An 18,440-nucleotide genomic window follows, 5' to 3' on the forward strand; every position below is an offset into this window, starting at 1 on the left:
AAAATTCATGCGCATCTTGAAACTGACCAATAGACCATTTCTACATCCATTTTAAAGTGAGTGAGTGAGTTGGTTTAACGCCGCATTTAGCAATATAACAGCAATATCACGGCGGGGGAAACCAGAAATTATTACCCATATTGTACCCATGTGCGGAATCGAACCAGGGCGTTCGGCCTGACGAGCGAACGCTTTAACAACGAGGCTACCGCCCCAGCTTCAGCTTTAAGCTGCGCACACATATGCATTAACTTTACTTACCGTGTTTATAAACACTGTCACGCAGATCTTTGTACCGATAAATACATGTTGGTATGTGATTAGATAAATAAAGAAATATATAAATGAGGGTTCAGGCTTATTAAAAATGAGTAGAATATTTACTGCAGCTGGTGGCCTTGAAATCTGTTTCAGCTGTTGCCGCTAAGGTGGACACAGTGTCGGTGCTCACACAGCCAGCCGCTGTTTTTGTTCGCAGACATCCAATATATGCTGCCAAAGCCCTGGAAAACAATGTGTTACATAAGCATGGAAAGCATAGTGCAACTTCTGTCACGACAGTGTTAGGAGGGTTCAACGCCGCTTTGAATTTTAGTTATTTTACAGCGTGGCTACTTCACATACCATGAAACGTCAAAGTGATGCAGGTCTTCGAGACAACCTTTACACATGGTACTTGGCTGCCAAACAAAGGACCATTATTCGGACGAACATGAGATTCGAACCCCTGCTCACTAGACTACGGGACCTTGCACACACCCCGACACACACTCGTGCTCAGATTAATCCAGTTGAGTACTTACGAGCACTTGTTTGTAGGATCGTTGATGGTAGCCTTAGCATACCCCAGCTCGCAAGCCGTGCATGTGTCAGTTGGAGCTTAAAAGATAATGAATACATTGATTATGTACACCTGTGACAAAAACTGACGTCGTTATTATGCCTTATACATACAATCAGAACAAAATCATTAAGACATTAGTTATCTTACAATTCAATTTCGACCGCTCCACAAAGCAAATATGTACATAATAGAATGAGTGAATCAGTGAGTGAGTGAGTGAGTATGATGTCAGCGCCGCATTTAGCAATATGACAGCAATATTATGGTAGGGGACGCCGGAAAATGGGCTTCACACATTGTACTCATGTCGGGAATCAAACCCAGGCCTTGTCGAGGTCACAAAGCTCAATAATTGTAAGACAACAATCAACATGAAGTATTCTGTTAGCATCCACTTATTCTGATAATATATTGGTTACATATTAATAAGTTTCCCCTGCTTATATAATGCTTTAGTTGTATTGCTTGGGAAATTGGTACTTGAGTTGAAATTAAATGGGGTTTAACGTCGCGTTCAAGATTTTTTATTCATATAGCCACATGCATGTACAGTTTTATTGTGCTGTAGAAATGCGATACCATCACATAGCATAACATGGATATCACATGGGCAGGTAAGTAACACCAACTACCATCTTTTAACGTATTGTGGTATGATGCGGCCAGGGGATCAAACCACCGACTTCCGCTCACAGGGCGGACGCTGTGTCCACTACACCATTGAGGAGAAGGCAATGGGACGAACAGGGAAGAAAATACATCACTGAAACAATATAACATACTGTTAATCTACAAATAAAGTAACTTACAACAAGACGTAATTGTGCCAAATTGTCCCCCTGCTGTAGTTGCTAGGGCAATAGAAGTGGATGCACCATCACAACTCATATCTGCGGGCTCTTTACCTTTGAGACACGACACGAGAGTCATCTCAGCTCTGTAAGAGAATGAAGTGAGACTTTCGCTGCTTACCAGTGAATATCTTGTGGCCTTACAACATGAACACACAGCACTGAGGGTAGCCCAACACACGAATGATGTATCAAAAGTAAACCGCTTGATGGTACGCTGGCAAAACCTGTCATAGTCCGCTGGGGTGTACGGTTGAATTTATCCTCTCTGTTTCCGTGTAACCGAGTCGGTACATCAATCCGTATTTCTCGAGGGATCAGCTGATACCACAATTTGAGAAAAGCGGAGGTTGAGATAGGAAGCGTTATTTGTCGCCATATAGCCAGACGAAAACATGATAATGTTTCACGCATCACGTAAATCTTAAATCAATGCTAAAATACATAACGCGGCGTTGTTTCGCTGTATCCAGCATGGATTTCAAATACAGGACAATGGTCGTTGCCATGATAGCGGGGTATATTTGTTCCCAGTTGTTCACTGGTGGAGCGGGGCACATTGACCAAAACAATTAAAATGGTTTACATGTAAAGTCAGCTAATGACATTTCCTGAGTCATTTGGGAGGGGGGTGGGGGGGTGGGAGGGTGGGGGCTTGGGGGTTCTTTCTGACATGAACCATGGACCTATCTAATATCCGTTTCATAAATAATAATCGTCTACGCCAGGGAATAACCAGTCTCGATTATCCGCCGAAACAGATTCCATTCGGCGTAAAAGGCAAAATAGCGGTGAAAATTAAATGGATGGACACGAAAATAGATGTTCGGTTCGCGAGAACCCTGTAGTCACATGTAGATCTGGTACTCTTACAAGTGTCCATGGTATACTCATGGCATTAAGTGTCCATGTTATACTCATGGCATTAAGTGTCCATGGTATACTCATGGCATTAAGTGTCCATGGTATACTCATGGCATTAAGTGTCCATGGTATACTCATGGCATTAAGTGTCCATGATATACTCATGGTATAAAGTGACCATGGTATACTCATGGTATTAAGTGTCTGTGATATACTCATGGTATAAAGTGATCATGGAATACTCATGGCATTAAGTGTCCGTGGTTTACTCATGGTTTTAAGTGACCATGGTATACTCATGGTATTAAGTGTCTGTGATATACTCATGGTATAAGGTGATCATGGTATACTCATGGTATTAAGTGTCCGTGATATACTCATGGTATAAAGTGACCATGGTATACTCATGGCATTAAGTGTTTATGGTATTCCCATGGTACTAAGTGTCCATGAAATACTCATGGCATTAAGTGACCATGGTATACTTATGGTATAAAGTGCCCGTGATATACTCATGGTATTAAGTGTTCATGGTATATTTATGGTATTAAGTGTCCATGGTTTACTCATGGTTTTAAGTGACCATGGTACACTCATGGTATTAAGTGTCCGTGATATAATCATGGTATTAAGTGTTCATGGTATACTCATGGTATTAAGTGTCCATGGTATACTCATGTTATTTCGTGTCCATGGTATACTCATGGCATTAAGTGTCCATGGTTTACTCATGGTATTAAGTGTCCATAGTATACTCATGTTATTTAGTGTCCGTGGTATACTCATGGTATTAAATGTCCATGGTTTACTCATGGTATTAAATGTCCATGGTTTACTCATGGTATTAGTGAGTGAGTGAGTTAATGCTTTACGTCCTATCGGCAATATTTCAGCCATATCGTGACGACTTATGGTATTAAGTGTCCATGGTATACTCATGGTTTGTGACATACTATATGTCACAGCCAGTGTACCAGATTGAACCAGTAATTTGTGATTTACTATAGTTGTCGCGATTGTGAGAGTGTGAGATGTATCAACATTATTTACCTAAAGTAAAATTAATTCTTATTGTGTTATGTAAACGAACGAGTTAGTACTGCTGCTATATGGATACTGCTGCTATCCATATGTGTTGTAACTAGACAATTGTCCCTGAAAACTGCCACCCGGACAAATGCCCTAATAAAACAGCCAACATAACAATTGCCCCTGAAAACTGCCACCCGGACATTTGACTCCTGAAAACTGCCACCCGGACAATTGACTCCTGAAAAATAACTGCCCCCTTGTTATTATTTGGTTGATTATATAACACAGGACAAGTAAATCCGAAACGTGCACCTTCAATTGGACAACGTATAAAGGAAGACTGAATGACCTAGCGCTGCAATGACAGTTCTCATCACTTGTTTTCCTCCATAAATACAAATCCTGTTGATCCTGCTCATTATTATATCACACAACAGACATCATATTGAATTAATAAAAGGCAAAACAAACAGCTACGAATACTTTGCACACGAAATTAACTGTGACCTTGGCCTGACGCGTAGGTCACTCAAAGCTTTGCTAGCTCGAGGCCCGACTTAATATCCTTAAGGAAGAAAATTATATGGTTAAACTGACTTGCAATGAACACCTTTAAAATAAGAAGAAGAATAAGAAGAAGAATTGTCCGACTCTCCATTGTTCTCGGTGCGTTACATCGGGAGAGTACCCGGGTTTGCTGCCAAGAATACAGCCCATCTGACAATCTGGGTAATTCAGAAGGCTGCTGTGTTGTTAGAGTCTTCACATTCTCTGAAAAGTTCTATGTGGGTTCGACTGGACAGCGCTTCCTGGGAGAAGTCCCATTCACTGGCTGGGCTGCGTGTAGATAGGGCAAAGGCCCTGACCCGATGATGAGTCTAACCAGCCTGACTGTGCCAGGATCACCACAAACCCTCTTTGCTGCATTTTTATTTGAATCTGTACATAATACTAACGCCATTTGATACATAATCTCTAAGAAGACGCCTCTAATGTTTTTATCATTCTCGTTTGATCAGTTAATAACCCCGGCTTCACTGATTTGATTCTGAGTATCAAAGGAAAGCATTCGAAAATACAAAATGCACAAATACTAGTACATGTTTTAGCGTTCACGGTGGCATCATTTGTTGAAGAATATGATTTTGGCGCTGGTTTTGTGATATGATTAAGGATAAAGTTCATGGAATCTTACGTGCACTTCTCGCCATCTGAAGAGTATGGCATCTTGACATAGGCAACTTCACAGCCACACGTTTTGGTGGTAATAGCTGTAAATTGACCAAAACAATATATAAGAATTACTGAAATTGTGTCCAACACAAACCGTTGAAGCTGATGCACTGTGATGTCGCTAATCTCCTCACTCCCATACAGTGTAAGATTACATAGCTTCCGATGTTGTCGTCGCCATCTTATTGCCAATTGGCAATTCTTTATTGTTACATTTCAAATTGACTGCAACAATACCTACTAAGAACAATTGGTTTAATCAAGATGATATACAGTGAAATCCGTTACTTCCTGAGTTTAAATCATCAAATGATGGGCTGTGCCCTTAATATTATTAGACGTATCAGTAGTCATCTTGAAGGCAGGATTTCAGATTTCTATAGAACATTGAGCAGCAGCTATGCCTTGCGACAGGCGCTTAGGATCGTTTAACATGAAGTCAAGGAATCAAATATCTTTCTTGCAGTGTTGGTGTAATATAGATATGTGTTAACTCACCGCACTGAGATGACAGGGTACCGTATGCTGTCTCTGCGGAAAGGCCGAGAGCCGTCACTGAAGTGCCCATGCAGCCAGTAACAGTCTTTGTCTTCAGACACGCCACAAATGTCCCAAGTGCTCTGTACAGTAAAGGTCATATATGTATTCCATGTGTAATATATGCTGATGTAAAGTCAGAGTAGGGCAACACAATTAGGTTGCACTCGTTTTGAATATCCCGAATAAACAAGAAAACTGATTAGTTGTCCAGAGAAGAAAATGAATCAGCATTAGAAAATTAAAACTATGACAGAATTAGTGAATTGAACCTACGTAAGTTTAAGACGAGTCTTCAGTGTATTAATCATTTGAAAATATACATAAGAGAAGAAAAGGCAGGCATATTAAGACCGAGCTTAAAACCTAGACACAAGTCTTCAGTGTATTGATCATTTACGATATTTACGGAATTAGTCTTTTAGGACAACAAACTACTGAGAACATTCAGGCGACAGTAATTAAGTGACCTGTCTTCCATACGGATCTACTTACGTGCAGTGATTAGCATCCGATGAAATGACAGCCTTGGCGTAGTTAGCCTCGCATGTACAGGTGTCCGTCAGAGCTGGAGGGGAGAAAAGACAGGAACTAAACATGTCCGGACACTTGTTATCCCTGTAAAACATACTGAGTGCTTAGGAACACTGCTTACATATGAATGTAAGTGTGAGTGAGTTGGGTTTAACGCCGCTGTTAACAGTATTCCAGTTATATCGCGGCGTGTCAGCTTAATGTTGGAGGAAAGCCCGAAGTCATGCAGGTCTCAGACGTTTACCACTTCCGTGAAACCCACGAGCACGGGTATGGTGCTGACAAACCTAGAAACATAATCGGGGCGAATCGGGATTCGAACCCACAATTTGTCAGATATAAAATCTCAAATCTTTTCGTTATCTGATCTACCAGATCGCCTGCTATTGTTGTCATCTTTATATATCCATTCGAAAAAAGAAGAGCAACGACAGGGTATACATGAGCCCTTTCTGTCCTGATGAAGAAGAAAATGAAATACATTTCCTCATAGAATGTGATATGTACACTGACTTACGCTTTGAAACGTTTACAGCAATGGAGTCGAATGACACGATTCAGTCTTTTAACAACTCCTCGTCAGTCAAAACGTTCATGCAACTCTTAAATACGCATTATTTGTACACCTTGAAATACCGTTTTAGCCATGTATCATGTTGTCTCGGCCGTTTTACTGATACATGATATTGTTTCTGTTATAATATATGTTACAGCATAGTATGTGTTGGAACTGATAATAGTATGTGTTTACCTCTGTGTCTGTGTGTGTGCGTGTGTGTGCACGTGTTTGTGATAGAGCATGTGTAAGTATGATCGTGCGTGATCACGTGCAATTGTATTGTAGTGTAGTGTAGTTATTGTATTGTATGGTTTCTGTACACTTAGCTATTTACTGTATTTGTAACCAACAAGAATGTAATGTTCACGATATGAATGTAATGAAAATAATACTTAAATGATACTTAAAACAATATATCTCTCTTTGTGTGTGTGTGTGTCTCTCTCTCTCTCTCTCTCTCTCTCTCTCTCTCTCTCTCTCTCTCTCTCTCTCTCTGTCTCTGTCTCTGTCTCTTCCCCCCCCCCCCCCCCCCCCTCTCTAATATGAGACGATAGCACTAATGGGGGAGCAAGACCTGGCATACTGCCTGCACATTGCAACGTTGTAAGCGGAGTGGAATATCCTTATGGCCAGTTTCATGATATGAGCAGGATATGAGTAGAAAGATATATTGAAGTTACATGAAATGACAATTGCTAAAAACTGCAAATACAAATGAGACATACCACAGGCAGTTCCTGAGTTTGAGGAGAAACGATGGTTTACAAATAGGGCCATTCTGGAATCACATAAAACCTGCAAATACAAATGAGACATACCACAGGCAGTTCCTGATGAGACGATAGCAGGGATGGTGGTGTCGACGGCGGTGGTGGCCAAGGTGCTGGCTGTGCCAGCAGTACACCCAGCACCTGTCTTCCCCTTCAGGCAGGATACCAGATTCAGTTGAGCCCTGTGGCAGTAACATGGAAATAGTTAATTAACGTCATCCGCACGAGTGACATGGCAAGTGTTACGGAGTGTATTTACGTGATAATGCTCTCTGTGTCTAGCAACAAGTGGAGATTTTTCAAGCAAAGGTTTTTGATTACTTAACTCTCTGAAGATTAGTGTTGTAAGGTAATCACTATTTTTACTGGGTAGGGTGGGTCTGGGCGGGGTTTGATGATTCTTGTTAGAGACAGGATATTTTTGTTAACCCAATAAAACATGCTATTCCTTTTTAAGCAATATATTTGAAACAAAGTATTCTTTCAGGACATCCTGCCAATCCAGAGTACAATTTAGCACACGATAGCTCATGAAGTCATACGATTTATAGGATGGTAACGTAAACCTCAAAGTGGACGTAAAGTACATGAATGAAATGTCGACGTTGTCATGGCACACTCACGTGCATCTAGCGGCCGGTAAGGACACATCAGCCTTGGCATACCCCAACTCACAGGAACAAGCTGATGTAGCAAAATCTGAAACACGCATTGCGATATCATGGAAAGTTCAATCAAAGGTCAATGAGATTTAAACATACTAGTGCCACTCGGAGGGATTGGATCAATTGGATCAGAACTCTCAAATAACATTTTTAAGGCAAGCTACATTATTAGCAAATTTAGTATTTTTCAAGCACACGATTCACATTTTAAAACTGTCAGTTCATAGAACATTAAACCCGCTCCCGTTTTATACAAAGTTTTAAAAAAGCGTGAATAGTTCTGTTATTTGATTCGCATTCGCTCGAGTTTCATAAAACTGATATTACACGGGGGCGTATTTAGTCTTTTATTTATTACTTGCCTTGTACAACTCTTAAAACTGTCACAATTATATTTACATAGACTGTCGATGCGCTACCATCGCCTTGTGGAACGGGGCCCTGCACCCCAAACTCTATAATAACGTAATAATAACCTATGACGTAATTTGTGAAATTGTGTTGAAAGGTACACCAGCAAAACAATACCATGTGAAGTCAGCCTACAGACAGGGTTACATGGGTCACCGGGTGTGCATAAACTCCTCTCAGTTATCTATTATCTCTACACACAAATTCATTGAATAAGTCCAGGGATGTTGAGAGTTTTAAATATTTGTTACCGAAACCAGTTCCAGCAGTACATAAGCACGCGCTTTGGTATTAACACTGTGTAATACAAGCTTATTGTTTTAAAAAGTGGTATCTCCAGAGGGCGAGTAATTTAAAAGGACATGTGTTCTCAGTAAGCATTTTAAGATGAACTAAGAAACATTTATCTTTTCTCTGATGATTTGAAATGAGCTCGTGCTTAATGGGTTGAATTATACAGTAAAATGTGATCCTAAACATAACCCTACACACATTACTTGATCCATAATTTCTAAACATGTTTAGGATCTGAACATGCTTAGGAGCTACATGTTTAAAAAAACAGTATTCAAATTAATTGTAGGTATATTAAAAAGGGTACCTTTCTAAAAAATATTAGCGTTTGATGGGGATATAGAAGTATGAGTGTAACTTTCAAAAGTTAAGGGTCTATAGTAGTAATCAGATGTACTTTCATTGTCAACTTCCGTTTTCATTTATTCTAGAAATACCATTCGTCATACAGCAACAACACATTTATGTAGACAACACTTTTAAAACCTCGCCGTGATGCGAAACAGCAACCTCCTGATTTGTCGTCTTTCTTGCTACAGACTGTGTGTACGGAGACTGTTATCGTCACAAATGTCAATTTTCCTAGTCACTATCAAATCAAAATTGCTTGGTGTAGAGGTTACCAACCTTTTGAATTGCTGTGCATAAATCCAGATAGGACACTGAATATGGTTTCTCAGCTGCTTCTTTGATTTTCGAAGCAATCGTACAATCAGAGTACTGTATCTTACCTGTACACCCAGTCCCGATTGGAGTTTCAATAGCAGTTGCGAGGCTGATGACTGTGTCGCCACTTTTGCAAGTAGCTTCTGTTTTGTCTTTCAGGCAGTTCACAAAGGTCTTCATCGCACTGGAAAAATTACCAGAGGCACAACATCAACACTGTCATAAAATTTCAGTAAGCTTCAGGTAGTCTAGTAATATATATTGAGAAGAAAGTATCCTTTTGAAACACCCAAACATGGCCCCTTTATGAAAATATACACAAGAGAAGAATAGGCAGGCAAGTCCACGGGTTAATGTGAATGCCACATCCACTTCGACATTGTTCCTTTGCAATTATAGTAAATCATTTAGGGGAACTGCATCTGGTATTGTTCAGATATGTATCAAGATATACTGCTGTGAACGAGCTTAAAACTTAGACACGAGTCTTCAGTGTATTGATCATTTACGATATTTACGGTATTAGTCTTTTAGGACAACAAACTACTGAGAACATTCAGGCGACAGTAATTAAGTGACCTGTCTTCCATACGGATCTACTTACGTGCAGTGATTAGTATCGGAAGAAATGTCAGCCTTGGCGTAGTTAGCCTCGCATGTACAGGTGACCGTCAGAGCTGGAGGGGAGAAAAGACAGGAACTAAACATGTCCGGACACTTGTTATCCCTGTAAAACATACTGAGTGCTTAGGAACACTGCTTACATTAGAGGTGATCATAGTCACTATGTACATACAACATGTAGTTAGCCTCGCATGTACAGGTGACCGTCAGAGCTGGAGGGGAGAAAAGACAGGAACTAAACATGTCCGGACACTTGTTATCCCTGTAAAACATACTGAGTGCATAGGAACACTGCTTCTATTGCACACATATGAAAGTGATCATAGTCACTATGTACATACAACATGTAGTTAGCCTCGCATGTACAGGTGTCCGTCAGAGCTAGAGGGGAGAAAAGACAGGAACTAAACATGTCCGGACACTAGTTATCCCTGTAAAACATACTGAGTGCATAGGAACACTGCTTACATATGAAGGTGATCGTAGTCATTATGTACATACAACATAGGCCTTGTGGTGTGAGGAAAACAAACTGAAACGAATGAATCTTTGACCCTACATTAAGGACTGGTGGAAAATAACCATTTGGAAAAAATAGAGATTCGTCATTCCACGCTTGGTTATCTGGAGTAGCCCAGTGGTTAAATCATTCGTTTTTCACGCCGGATTTGATTCGATCCCGGACATGTTACAGTGTGTGAAGCCCAATTCCCAGTAAATCCCGTTTCTGGTTTCTCGTGATGTTGCTGGCATGTTGCTGAGTACGGCGTAAGACCCAACTAACTCACGTACTAGTTTTTTCTAACACGATGTGCGGATGTCAGGACAAAGTAACTCCATGGTCCCAGCGGAACCCTGGCCTCTGCCCATGTATGTCTTCATGTGTAGTATTTTCATGTGTGTCGATATATGACTCCATGTAAGGTATTTCCATGTGTGTCGATGTATGACTCCATGTAAAGTATTTTCGTGTGTGTCGATGTATGACACCATGTAAGGTATTTTCGTGTGTGTCAACGTATGACTCCATGTTAAGTATTTTCGTGTGTGTCGATATATGACTCCATGTTAAGTATTTTCGTGTGTGTCGATGTATGACTCCATGTAAGGTAGTGTCGTGTATGTCGATGTTTGAATCCGTGTAAAGTATTTTCGTGTATGTCGGTGTATGACTCCATGTAAAGTATTCTCGTATGTGTCGATGTGTGACTCCATGTAAGGTATTTTCGTGTGTGTCGATGTATGACTCCATGTAAAGTATTATCGTATGTATCGATGTATGACTCCACGTAAGGTATTTTCGTGTGTGTCGATGTATGACTCCATGTTAAGTATTTCCGTGTTTGTCGATGTATGACCCCGTGTGAAGCATTTTCTTGTGTGTCGATGTATGACTCCATGTAAAGTATTTTGTGTGCGCCGATGTATGACTCCATGTAAAGTATTTTCGTGTGTGTCGATGTATGACTCCATGTAAGGTTTTTTCGTATGTGTTGATGTATGACCCCTTGTAAAGTATTTTCGTGTTTGTCGATGTATGACCCCGTGTGAAGCATTTTCTTGTGTGTCGATGTATGACTCCATGTAAAGTATTTTGTGTGCGCCGATGTATGACTCCATGTAAAGTATTTTCGTGTGTGTCGATGTATGACTCCATGTAAAGTATTTTGTGTGTGCCGATGTATGACTCCGTGTAAGATATTTTCGAATGTGTCTACATATCGTATATGTATCGATGTATGACTCCAAGTAAGATAGTATTGTATGTGTCCACATATTGAATATGTGTCACTGTATGACTCCATGTAAGATATTTTCGTGTGTTGCTAATGCGCTGAAATTATTCCAAAACTTTAGCGAACTTCAACAACTTCTCGTCAGTCAAAACGTTCATGCAACTCTTAAATCCGCATTATTTGTACCCCTTGAAATACCGTTTTAGCCATGTATCAACGACGGCAAATGGTGTCTTGGCCGTTTTACTGATACATGATATTGTTTCTGTTATAATACATGTTACAGTATAGTATGTGTTGGAACTGATAACAGTATGTGTTTACCTCTGTGTCTGTGTGTGTGCGTGTGTGTGCACGTGTTTGTGATAGAGCATGTGTAAGTATGATCGTGCGTGATCACGTGCAATTGTATTGTAGTGTAGTGTAGTTATTGTATTGTATGGTTTCTGTACACTTAGCTATTTACTGTATTTGTAACCAACAAGAATGTAATGTTCACGATATGAATGTAAAGAAAATGATACTTAAATGATACTTAAAACAATATATCTCTCTTTGTGTGTGTGTCTGTCTCCTTCCCTCTCTCTCTCTCTGTCTGTCTGTCTGTCTGTCCCTCTCCCCCCCTCTCTAATATGCGACGATAGATATGAATGTAAAGAAAATGATACCTAAATGATACTTATAACAATATGTCTTTCTGTCTCTGTCTCTCTCTCTGTCTCTCTCTCACACACCCTCTCTCTCTCTCGAATATGCGACGATAGCACGAATGGAGGAGCAAGACCTGGCATACTGCCTGCACGTTGCAACGTTGTAAGCGGAGTGGGATATCATTATGGCCAGTTTCATTATATGAGCAGGATATGAGAAAAAAGATATATTGAAGTTACATGAAATGACAATTGCTAAAACCTGCAAATACAAATGAGACATACCACAGGCAGTTCCTGATGAGACGATAGCAGGGATGGTGGTGTCGACGGCGGTGGTGGCCAAGGTGCTGGCTGTGCCAGCAGTACACCCAGCACCTGTCTTCCCCTTCAGGCAGGATACCAGATTCAGTTGAGCCCTGTGGCAGTAACATGGAAATAGTTAATTAACGTCATCCGCACGAGTGACATGGCAAGTGTTACGGATTGTATTTACGTGATAATGCTCTCTATGTCTAGCAACAAGTGGAGATTTTTCAAGCAAAGTTTTTGATTACTTAACTCTCTGAAGATTAGTGTTGTAAGGTAATCACTATTTTTACTGGGTGGGTCGGGTCTGGGCGGGGTTTGATGATTCTTGTTAGAGACAGGATATTTTTGTTAACCCAATAAAACATGTTATTCCTTTTTAAGCAATATATTTGAAACAAAGTATTCTTTCAGGACATCCTGCCAATCCAGAGTACAATCTAGCACACGATATCTCATGAAATCATACGATTTATAGGATGGTAACGTAAACCTCAAAATGGACGTAAAGTTCATGAATGAAATGTCGACGTTGTCATGGCACACTCACGTGCATCTAGCGGCCGGTAAGGACACATCAGCCTTGGCATACCCCAACTCACAGGAACAAGCTGATGTAGCAAAATCTGAAACACGCATTGCGATATCATGGAAAGTTCAATCAAAGGTCAATGAGATTTAAACATACTAGTGCCACTCGGAGGGATTGGATCAATTGGATCAGAACTCTCAAAAAACATTTTTAAGGCAAGCTACATTATTGGCAAATTCAGTATTTTTCAAGCACACGATTCACATTTTAAAACTGGCAGTTCATAGAACATTAAACCCGCTCACGTTGTATACAAATTTTAAAAAAGCGTGAATAGTTCTGTTATTTGATTCGCATTCGCTCGAGTTTCATAAAACTGGTATTACACGGGGGCGTATTTAGTCTTTTATTTATTACTTGCCTTGTAAAACTCTTAAAACTGTCACAATTATATTTACATAGACTGTCGATGCGCTACCATCGCCTTGTGGAACGGGGCTCTGCACCCCAAACTTTATAATCACGTAATAATACCCTATGACGTAGTTTGTGAAATTGTGTTGAAAGGTACACCAGCAAAACAATATCATGTGAAGTCAGCCTACAAACAGGGTTGCTTGGGTCACCGGGTGTGCATAAACTCCTCTCAGTTATATCTATTATCTCTACACACAATGTCATTGAATAAGTCCAGGGATGTTGAGAGTTTTAAATATTTGTTACCGAAACCAGTTTCAGCAGTACATAAGCACGCGCTTTGGTATTAACACTGTGTAATACAAGCTTATTGTTTTAAAAAGTGGTATCTCCAGAGGGCGAGTAATTAAAAAGGACATGTGTTCTCAGTTAGCATTTTAAGATGAACTATAAAACATTTATCTTTTCTCTGATGATTTGAAATGAGCTCGTGCTTAATTGGTTGAATTTTACAAGAAAAATGAGCTCAGATCCTAAACACAACCCTACACACATTACTTGTTCCATAATTTCTAAACATGTTTAGGATCTGAACATGCTTAGGAGCTACATGTTTAAAAAAACAGTATTCAAACTTATTGTAGGCATATTAAAAAAGGGTACCTTTCTGAAAAAATTAGCGTTTGATTGGGATATAGAAGTATGAGTGTAACTTTCAAAAGTTAAGGGTCTATCGTAATAATCAGATGTACTTTCATTGTCAACTTCCGTTTTCATTTAATCTAGAAATACCATTCGTCATACAGCAACAACACATTTATGTAGACAACACTTTTAAAACCTCGCCGTGATGCGAAACAGCAACCTCCTGATTTGTCGTCTTTCTTGCTACAGACTGTGTGTACGGAGACTGTTATCGTCACAAATGTCAATTTTCCTAGTCACTATCAAACAAAATTGCTTGGTGTAGAGGTTACCAACCTTTTGAATTGCTGTGCATAAATCCAGATATGACACAGAATATGGTTTCTCAGCTGCTTCTTTTATTTTCGAAGCAATCGTACAGTCAGAGTACTGTATCTTACCTGTACACCCAGTCCCGATTGGAGTTTCAATAGCAGTTGCGAGGCTTATGACTGTGTCGCCACTTTTGCAAGTAGCTTCTGATTTGTCTTTCAGGCAGTTCACAAAGGTCTTCATCGCACTGGAAAAATTACCAGAGGCACAACATCAACACTGTCATAAAATTTCAGTAAGCTTCAGGTAGTCTAGTAATATATGTTGAGAAGAAGTATCATTTTGAAACACCAAAACATGGCCCCTTTATGAAAATATACACAAGAGAAGAATAGGCAGGCAAGTCCACGGGTTTATGTGAATGCCACATCCACTTCGACATTATTCCTTTGCAATTATAGTAAATCATTTAGGGGAACTGCATCTGGTATTGTTCAGATATGTATCAAGATATATTGCTGTGACCGAGCATAAAATATCAACAGAACAAACACATTTCCAGTCTGACGAAAATGTCTGTCCCCATAACTTTCAAATTACAAAACGTCTGAGACCGTTCCACACACACCAACCTGACTTGCCTTGATATTACTTAAATACTATTAAAAGAACTCACTCACGCACACACGACAAAAGTGTGGATAACGTCAACTGAAAGATGTGTGAGACTTCTGTGGTCGGTGTTATGCAGTGCTACTCACTTAACAAAAAGTAGCTAAACCATTATGAAAACCAGTTTTGAATTTTGCTCATTCTATATTAGGACTGGTGTGTAATTGTTTTCAACAAGGTAGCGCTCAGAAGCGAAGACTCAAAAGTAGACATGATTTACATTCTTCTAGTCTCTTACCAACATCAACAGGACGACCTAAACTCAAGCTTTCATAAAGTTTCCTGTTAATAAAAAATATACTAAATGATACCCCTTCCTGACAGAGAAATCATGTTAGTAAATCCATAGAAGTAAATCCTTTGCGTCACGGAAAGATTACACCTCGCAACACAACGTCATCCATATCTTAATACGTTACCTGCAATGATCAGATGAGATGTCAGTCTTCGCATACGTGGCCTCGCATGTACAGGTATCAGTTTTAGCTGGAAAATGGAACAGTTTGTGGCATGTAATGGTGGACTTGGTATGGGTGTTCATAGTTTGAATACCGTAATGGTGGATTTAGTTTGGGTGTACACAGCTGATGAAATCCAGTGGTGAACTTCGTATAATTGTACACAGTTGCAACATGTAATGATGGACTTAATTTGGGTGTACTCACTTTGAAACATTGTTGTACATAGTATATAATGAACCAGAGCAGTCATCAACAAACATTTCCTTTCGGGTTTCTTATAATCCTTTGCTGGTACCAACTGAATGACTGAGTGTGGGTTTAACATCACTTACATTGGAACCATTTGACACAAGTATTGGCAATTACTTTGAGGAGAAACGATGGTTTACAAATAGGGCCATTCTGGAATCACATAAAACCTGCAACTACAAATGAGACATACCACATGAGGCGATAGCAGGGATGGTGGTGTCGAAGGCGGTGGTGGCCAGGGAGTGGGTGGTGCCCCCTATACATCCTGCACCCGTCTTACCCTTCAGGCAGGATACCAGATTCAGTTGAGCGCTGAGGAATTACATATTTGGATAAATATACTACAATATATAAGGAATGAAAAACAGGAGCACCATCGCAACCTTTCACTTTGGACATTGCAGGGATTGCACCACTCCCCGCGAATTCCCTCAAAGTTTGAGTTTCATGTCAGCAAATTATATTTGAGAAATGTTCCAACGCTCTTTTAATATAAAGTCTCTGCGTCTCTGACCTTCTCGAGGTTTCCGCATGTTTCAGTATGTACATGTGCCGCTTGATGGGCCAGCCAGATGTCACCCACAATGTAATTAGGAAACCGTGGTAGACAAATTCAGACAAACATGTCAAGCAGGACGTCAATGCTGGCGCAAACGCACAAAATAAGGCATATACTGTCTGACTTGGGTATCCATGTTAATGTGTAACGTGATATCGGCACGCACGCACCTGCACAAACAGAGACATTTCAACATACATGCTCATGCACGTTGATATATTTTTTTATTGAAGTTTACACGATATAGGGATTTGACGACACAATTGGACGTTCATACGTTGTTCACAAGACCGTATTCTTGAAATGACGTAAACACGGACGTAAACACGGACGGACTCCTGGGGAAACCCCTGGGAATTCCCTAGCACGAATACATACAGAAGCGTTCTTTCTGATCATTCAGACCCTGTAATCTTGAACTCAGCGTTTCAGTATCGTCGAGAAACGTAAAAAGTTTGCATGATTGTTCACGAATATCCTCGCTACGACCCAATGAGGTCCTAATGAACAAAACGACGAAATGCACTTTCAAAATATAGTAGTATCGACTTGATCCGTGTCTAGGCTGACACTGACATCTTTAATAACCTTACAATGATCGGCCAGTTGATCAATGATGACTAAAACATGTAACCGCCATTCATTAACAACTTCCGAAATCTCTCCCGTCACATTTATAGTGTCAGCCATTTTGACGTCTTGTACTTGATGTAAATGTATTACAACGCTATGTCATTTGTGACTGACTTACTGAGGAAGTTCTGAACAGACCTTTCTCATCTAATGAGGATTTTACTTGAGTACATTTGTTCAGAAGAAACTACAGAAGTTGTCCCTGTTGAGCATGTTGAGCATACATAAGCTCATGTCACTTGACGTTTTGAGGAACTATTTCAGCAGGTTCATGTATGGCTGTCAGTGTAAACATGAAGTCACACGAACTAAATATAATTGTGTATACGTCCTTTGTAGCTGAGAATAGCGATATAAAAATAAGAAGAATTGACTTTCACTTTGTGTGAGTTCATTTGAGTATGCTCGTAAGCACCGATATTCATACAGTTTGGCCCTCACTCTGTGAAGGTTCATACTCCAATGAACTCACACAAAGTTAAAAGCCAATTCTTTAATATAAGTGCGATAATCTTGAACATGACCTTTAACCCCACTTCCTCTTCACCTCATCGTTATGAATGATATTGACCTTTAATGTCAGCAAGTCATATACAAATACAATATGAAACGTCAATGCCAGAGAATGGCCGTGAAAGACGTAAAAGGCAAAATAGAGCTGAATACTATAAATCATTGATGGCACCAGGTGTTCGCGAAAAGGGTCAACGTGTCCTTTTTTACCGATAGCACCCGACACTTACATAATTTGCATAAAAAAGTAAGTGTTTGTTCCCTAACTCCGGACAGCAGTTTTCAAAATAAATAAAAGCGACAAAACCCTTTCTATATTCATAAGAAATCTCTGCCAAAAACAGAGTCCATTGAAAGAATTTCGACTATATCATGAACATGTGTTTATGAATCACTATCAAATAGTGATGATACCAGGTGATCGCAAAAAGGTAAGTCCATCCCTCCCCAACGGTAGCACACATCACAAACATATGCAAAGACAAGTCAATAGCACACCTGAAAAAACACGGAACAAACTGTACAATGCGGCAAACCAGACAATCAGGCCACAACCAAAAGACCCAGTGATACGATAGCGCATTTATTGATTTTGTTCAAACTAAAAGCGACATATTAATTTTGAATTACATCTGTTGTGTACAAAACAATCACAGAGATATGTAGAAGCTATGTTAATCATGTCGTCCCTATCATTTGTAGTAAGCTCCCAGGATAAATCGAGGTGCAATAGTTGAGACGGTATTGACAGTAGATAAATTCAAACAAACACTATAAGCAGAATTTTGGAGACAATACAAAAACACAAGTATTTTTCTGCATTAATCGCATTCACGTTATTTTAAGGAACACATGTACAGCACTT

The 18,440-nt window shown here is 39.9% G+C and overlaps 1 protein-coding gene across 11 annotated transcripts in view; it reads right to left on the reverse strand.

The window, feature by feature from the left end:
• The window catches only part of LOC124118796 (G surface protein, allelic form 156-like), a 190,918-nt gene that overhangs the window by 136,755 nt on the left and 35,723 nt on the right, over positions 1 to 18,440 (reverse strand). For 6 of the 11 annotated variants that reach the window (XM_048386100.1, XM_048386089.1, XM_048386099.1 and 3 more), the window contains exons 9-23: positions 16,061 to 16,182; positions 15,577 to 15,643; positions 14,614 to 14,732; positions 13,130 to 13,205; positions 12,556 to 12,689; positions 9,865 to 9,937; positions 9,326 to 9,444; positions 7,848 to 7,923; positions 7,273 to 7,406; positions 5,857 to 5,929; positions 5,323 to 5,444; positions 4,787 to 4,862; positions 1,654 to 1,781; positions 804 to 879; positions 385 to 503 (exon numbers count right to left, since the gene is read on the reverse strand). In XM_048386100.1, coding sequence (XP_048242057.1) covers positions 385 to 503; positions 804 to 879; positions 1,654 to 1,781; positions 4,787 to 4,862; positions 5,323 to 5,444; positions 5,857 to 5,929; positions 7,273 to 7,406; positions 7,848 to 7,923; positions 9,326 to 9,444; positions 9,865 to 9,937; positions 12,556 to 12,689; positions 13,130 to 13,205; positions 14,614 to 14,732; positions 15,577 to 15,643; positions 16,061 to 16,182 — 1,514 coding nt within the window. Of the gene's footprint in view, positions 1 to 384; positions 504 to 803; positions 880 to 1,653; positions 1,782 to 4,786; positions 4,863 to 5,322; positions 5,445 to 5,856; positions 5,930 to 7,272; positions 7,407 to 7,847; positions 7,924 to 9,325; positions 9,445 to 9,864; positions 9,938 to 10,061; positions 10,097 to 12,555; positions 12,690 to 13,129; positions 13,206 to 14,613; positions 14,733 to 15,576; positions 15,644 to 16,060; positions 16,183 to 18,440 lie in introns of all 11 variants that reach the window. The other 5 variants (XM_048386090.1, XM_048386093.1, XM_048386092.1 and 2 more) reach the window with 5 other exon arrangements.

The sequence above is a fragment of the Haliotis rufescens genome, unplaced genomic scaffold (genome assembly GCF_023055435.1).
Source record: "Haliotis rufescens isolate VD_foot unplaced genomic scaffold, xgHalRufe1.0.p SCAF_6, whole genome shotgun sequence".
NCBI classification, from domain to species: Eukaryota; Metazoa; Mollusca; class Gastropoda; order Lepetellida; family Haliotidae; genus Haliotis; species Haliotis rufescens.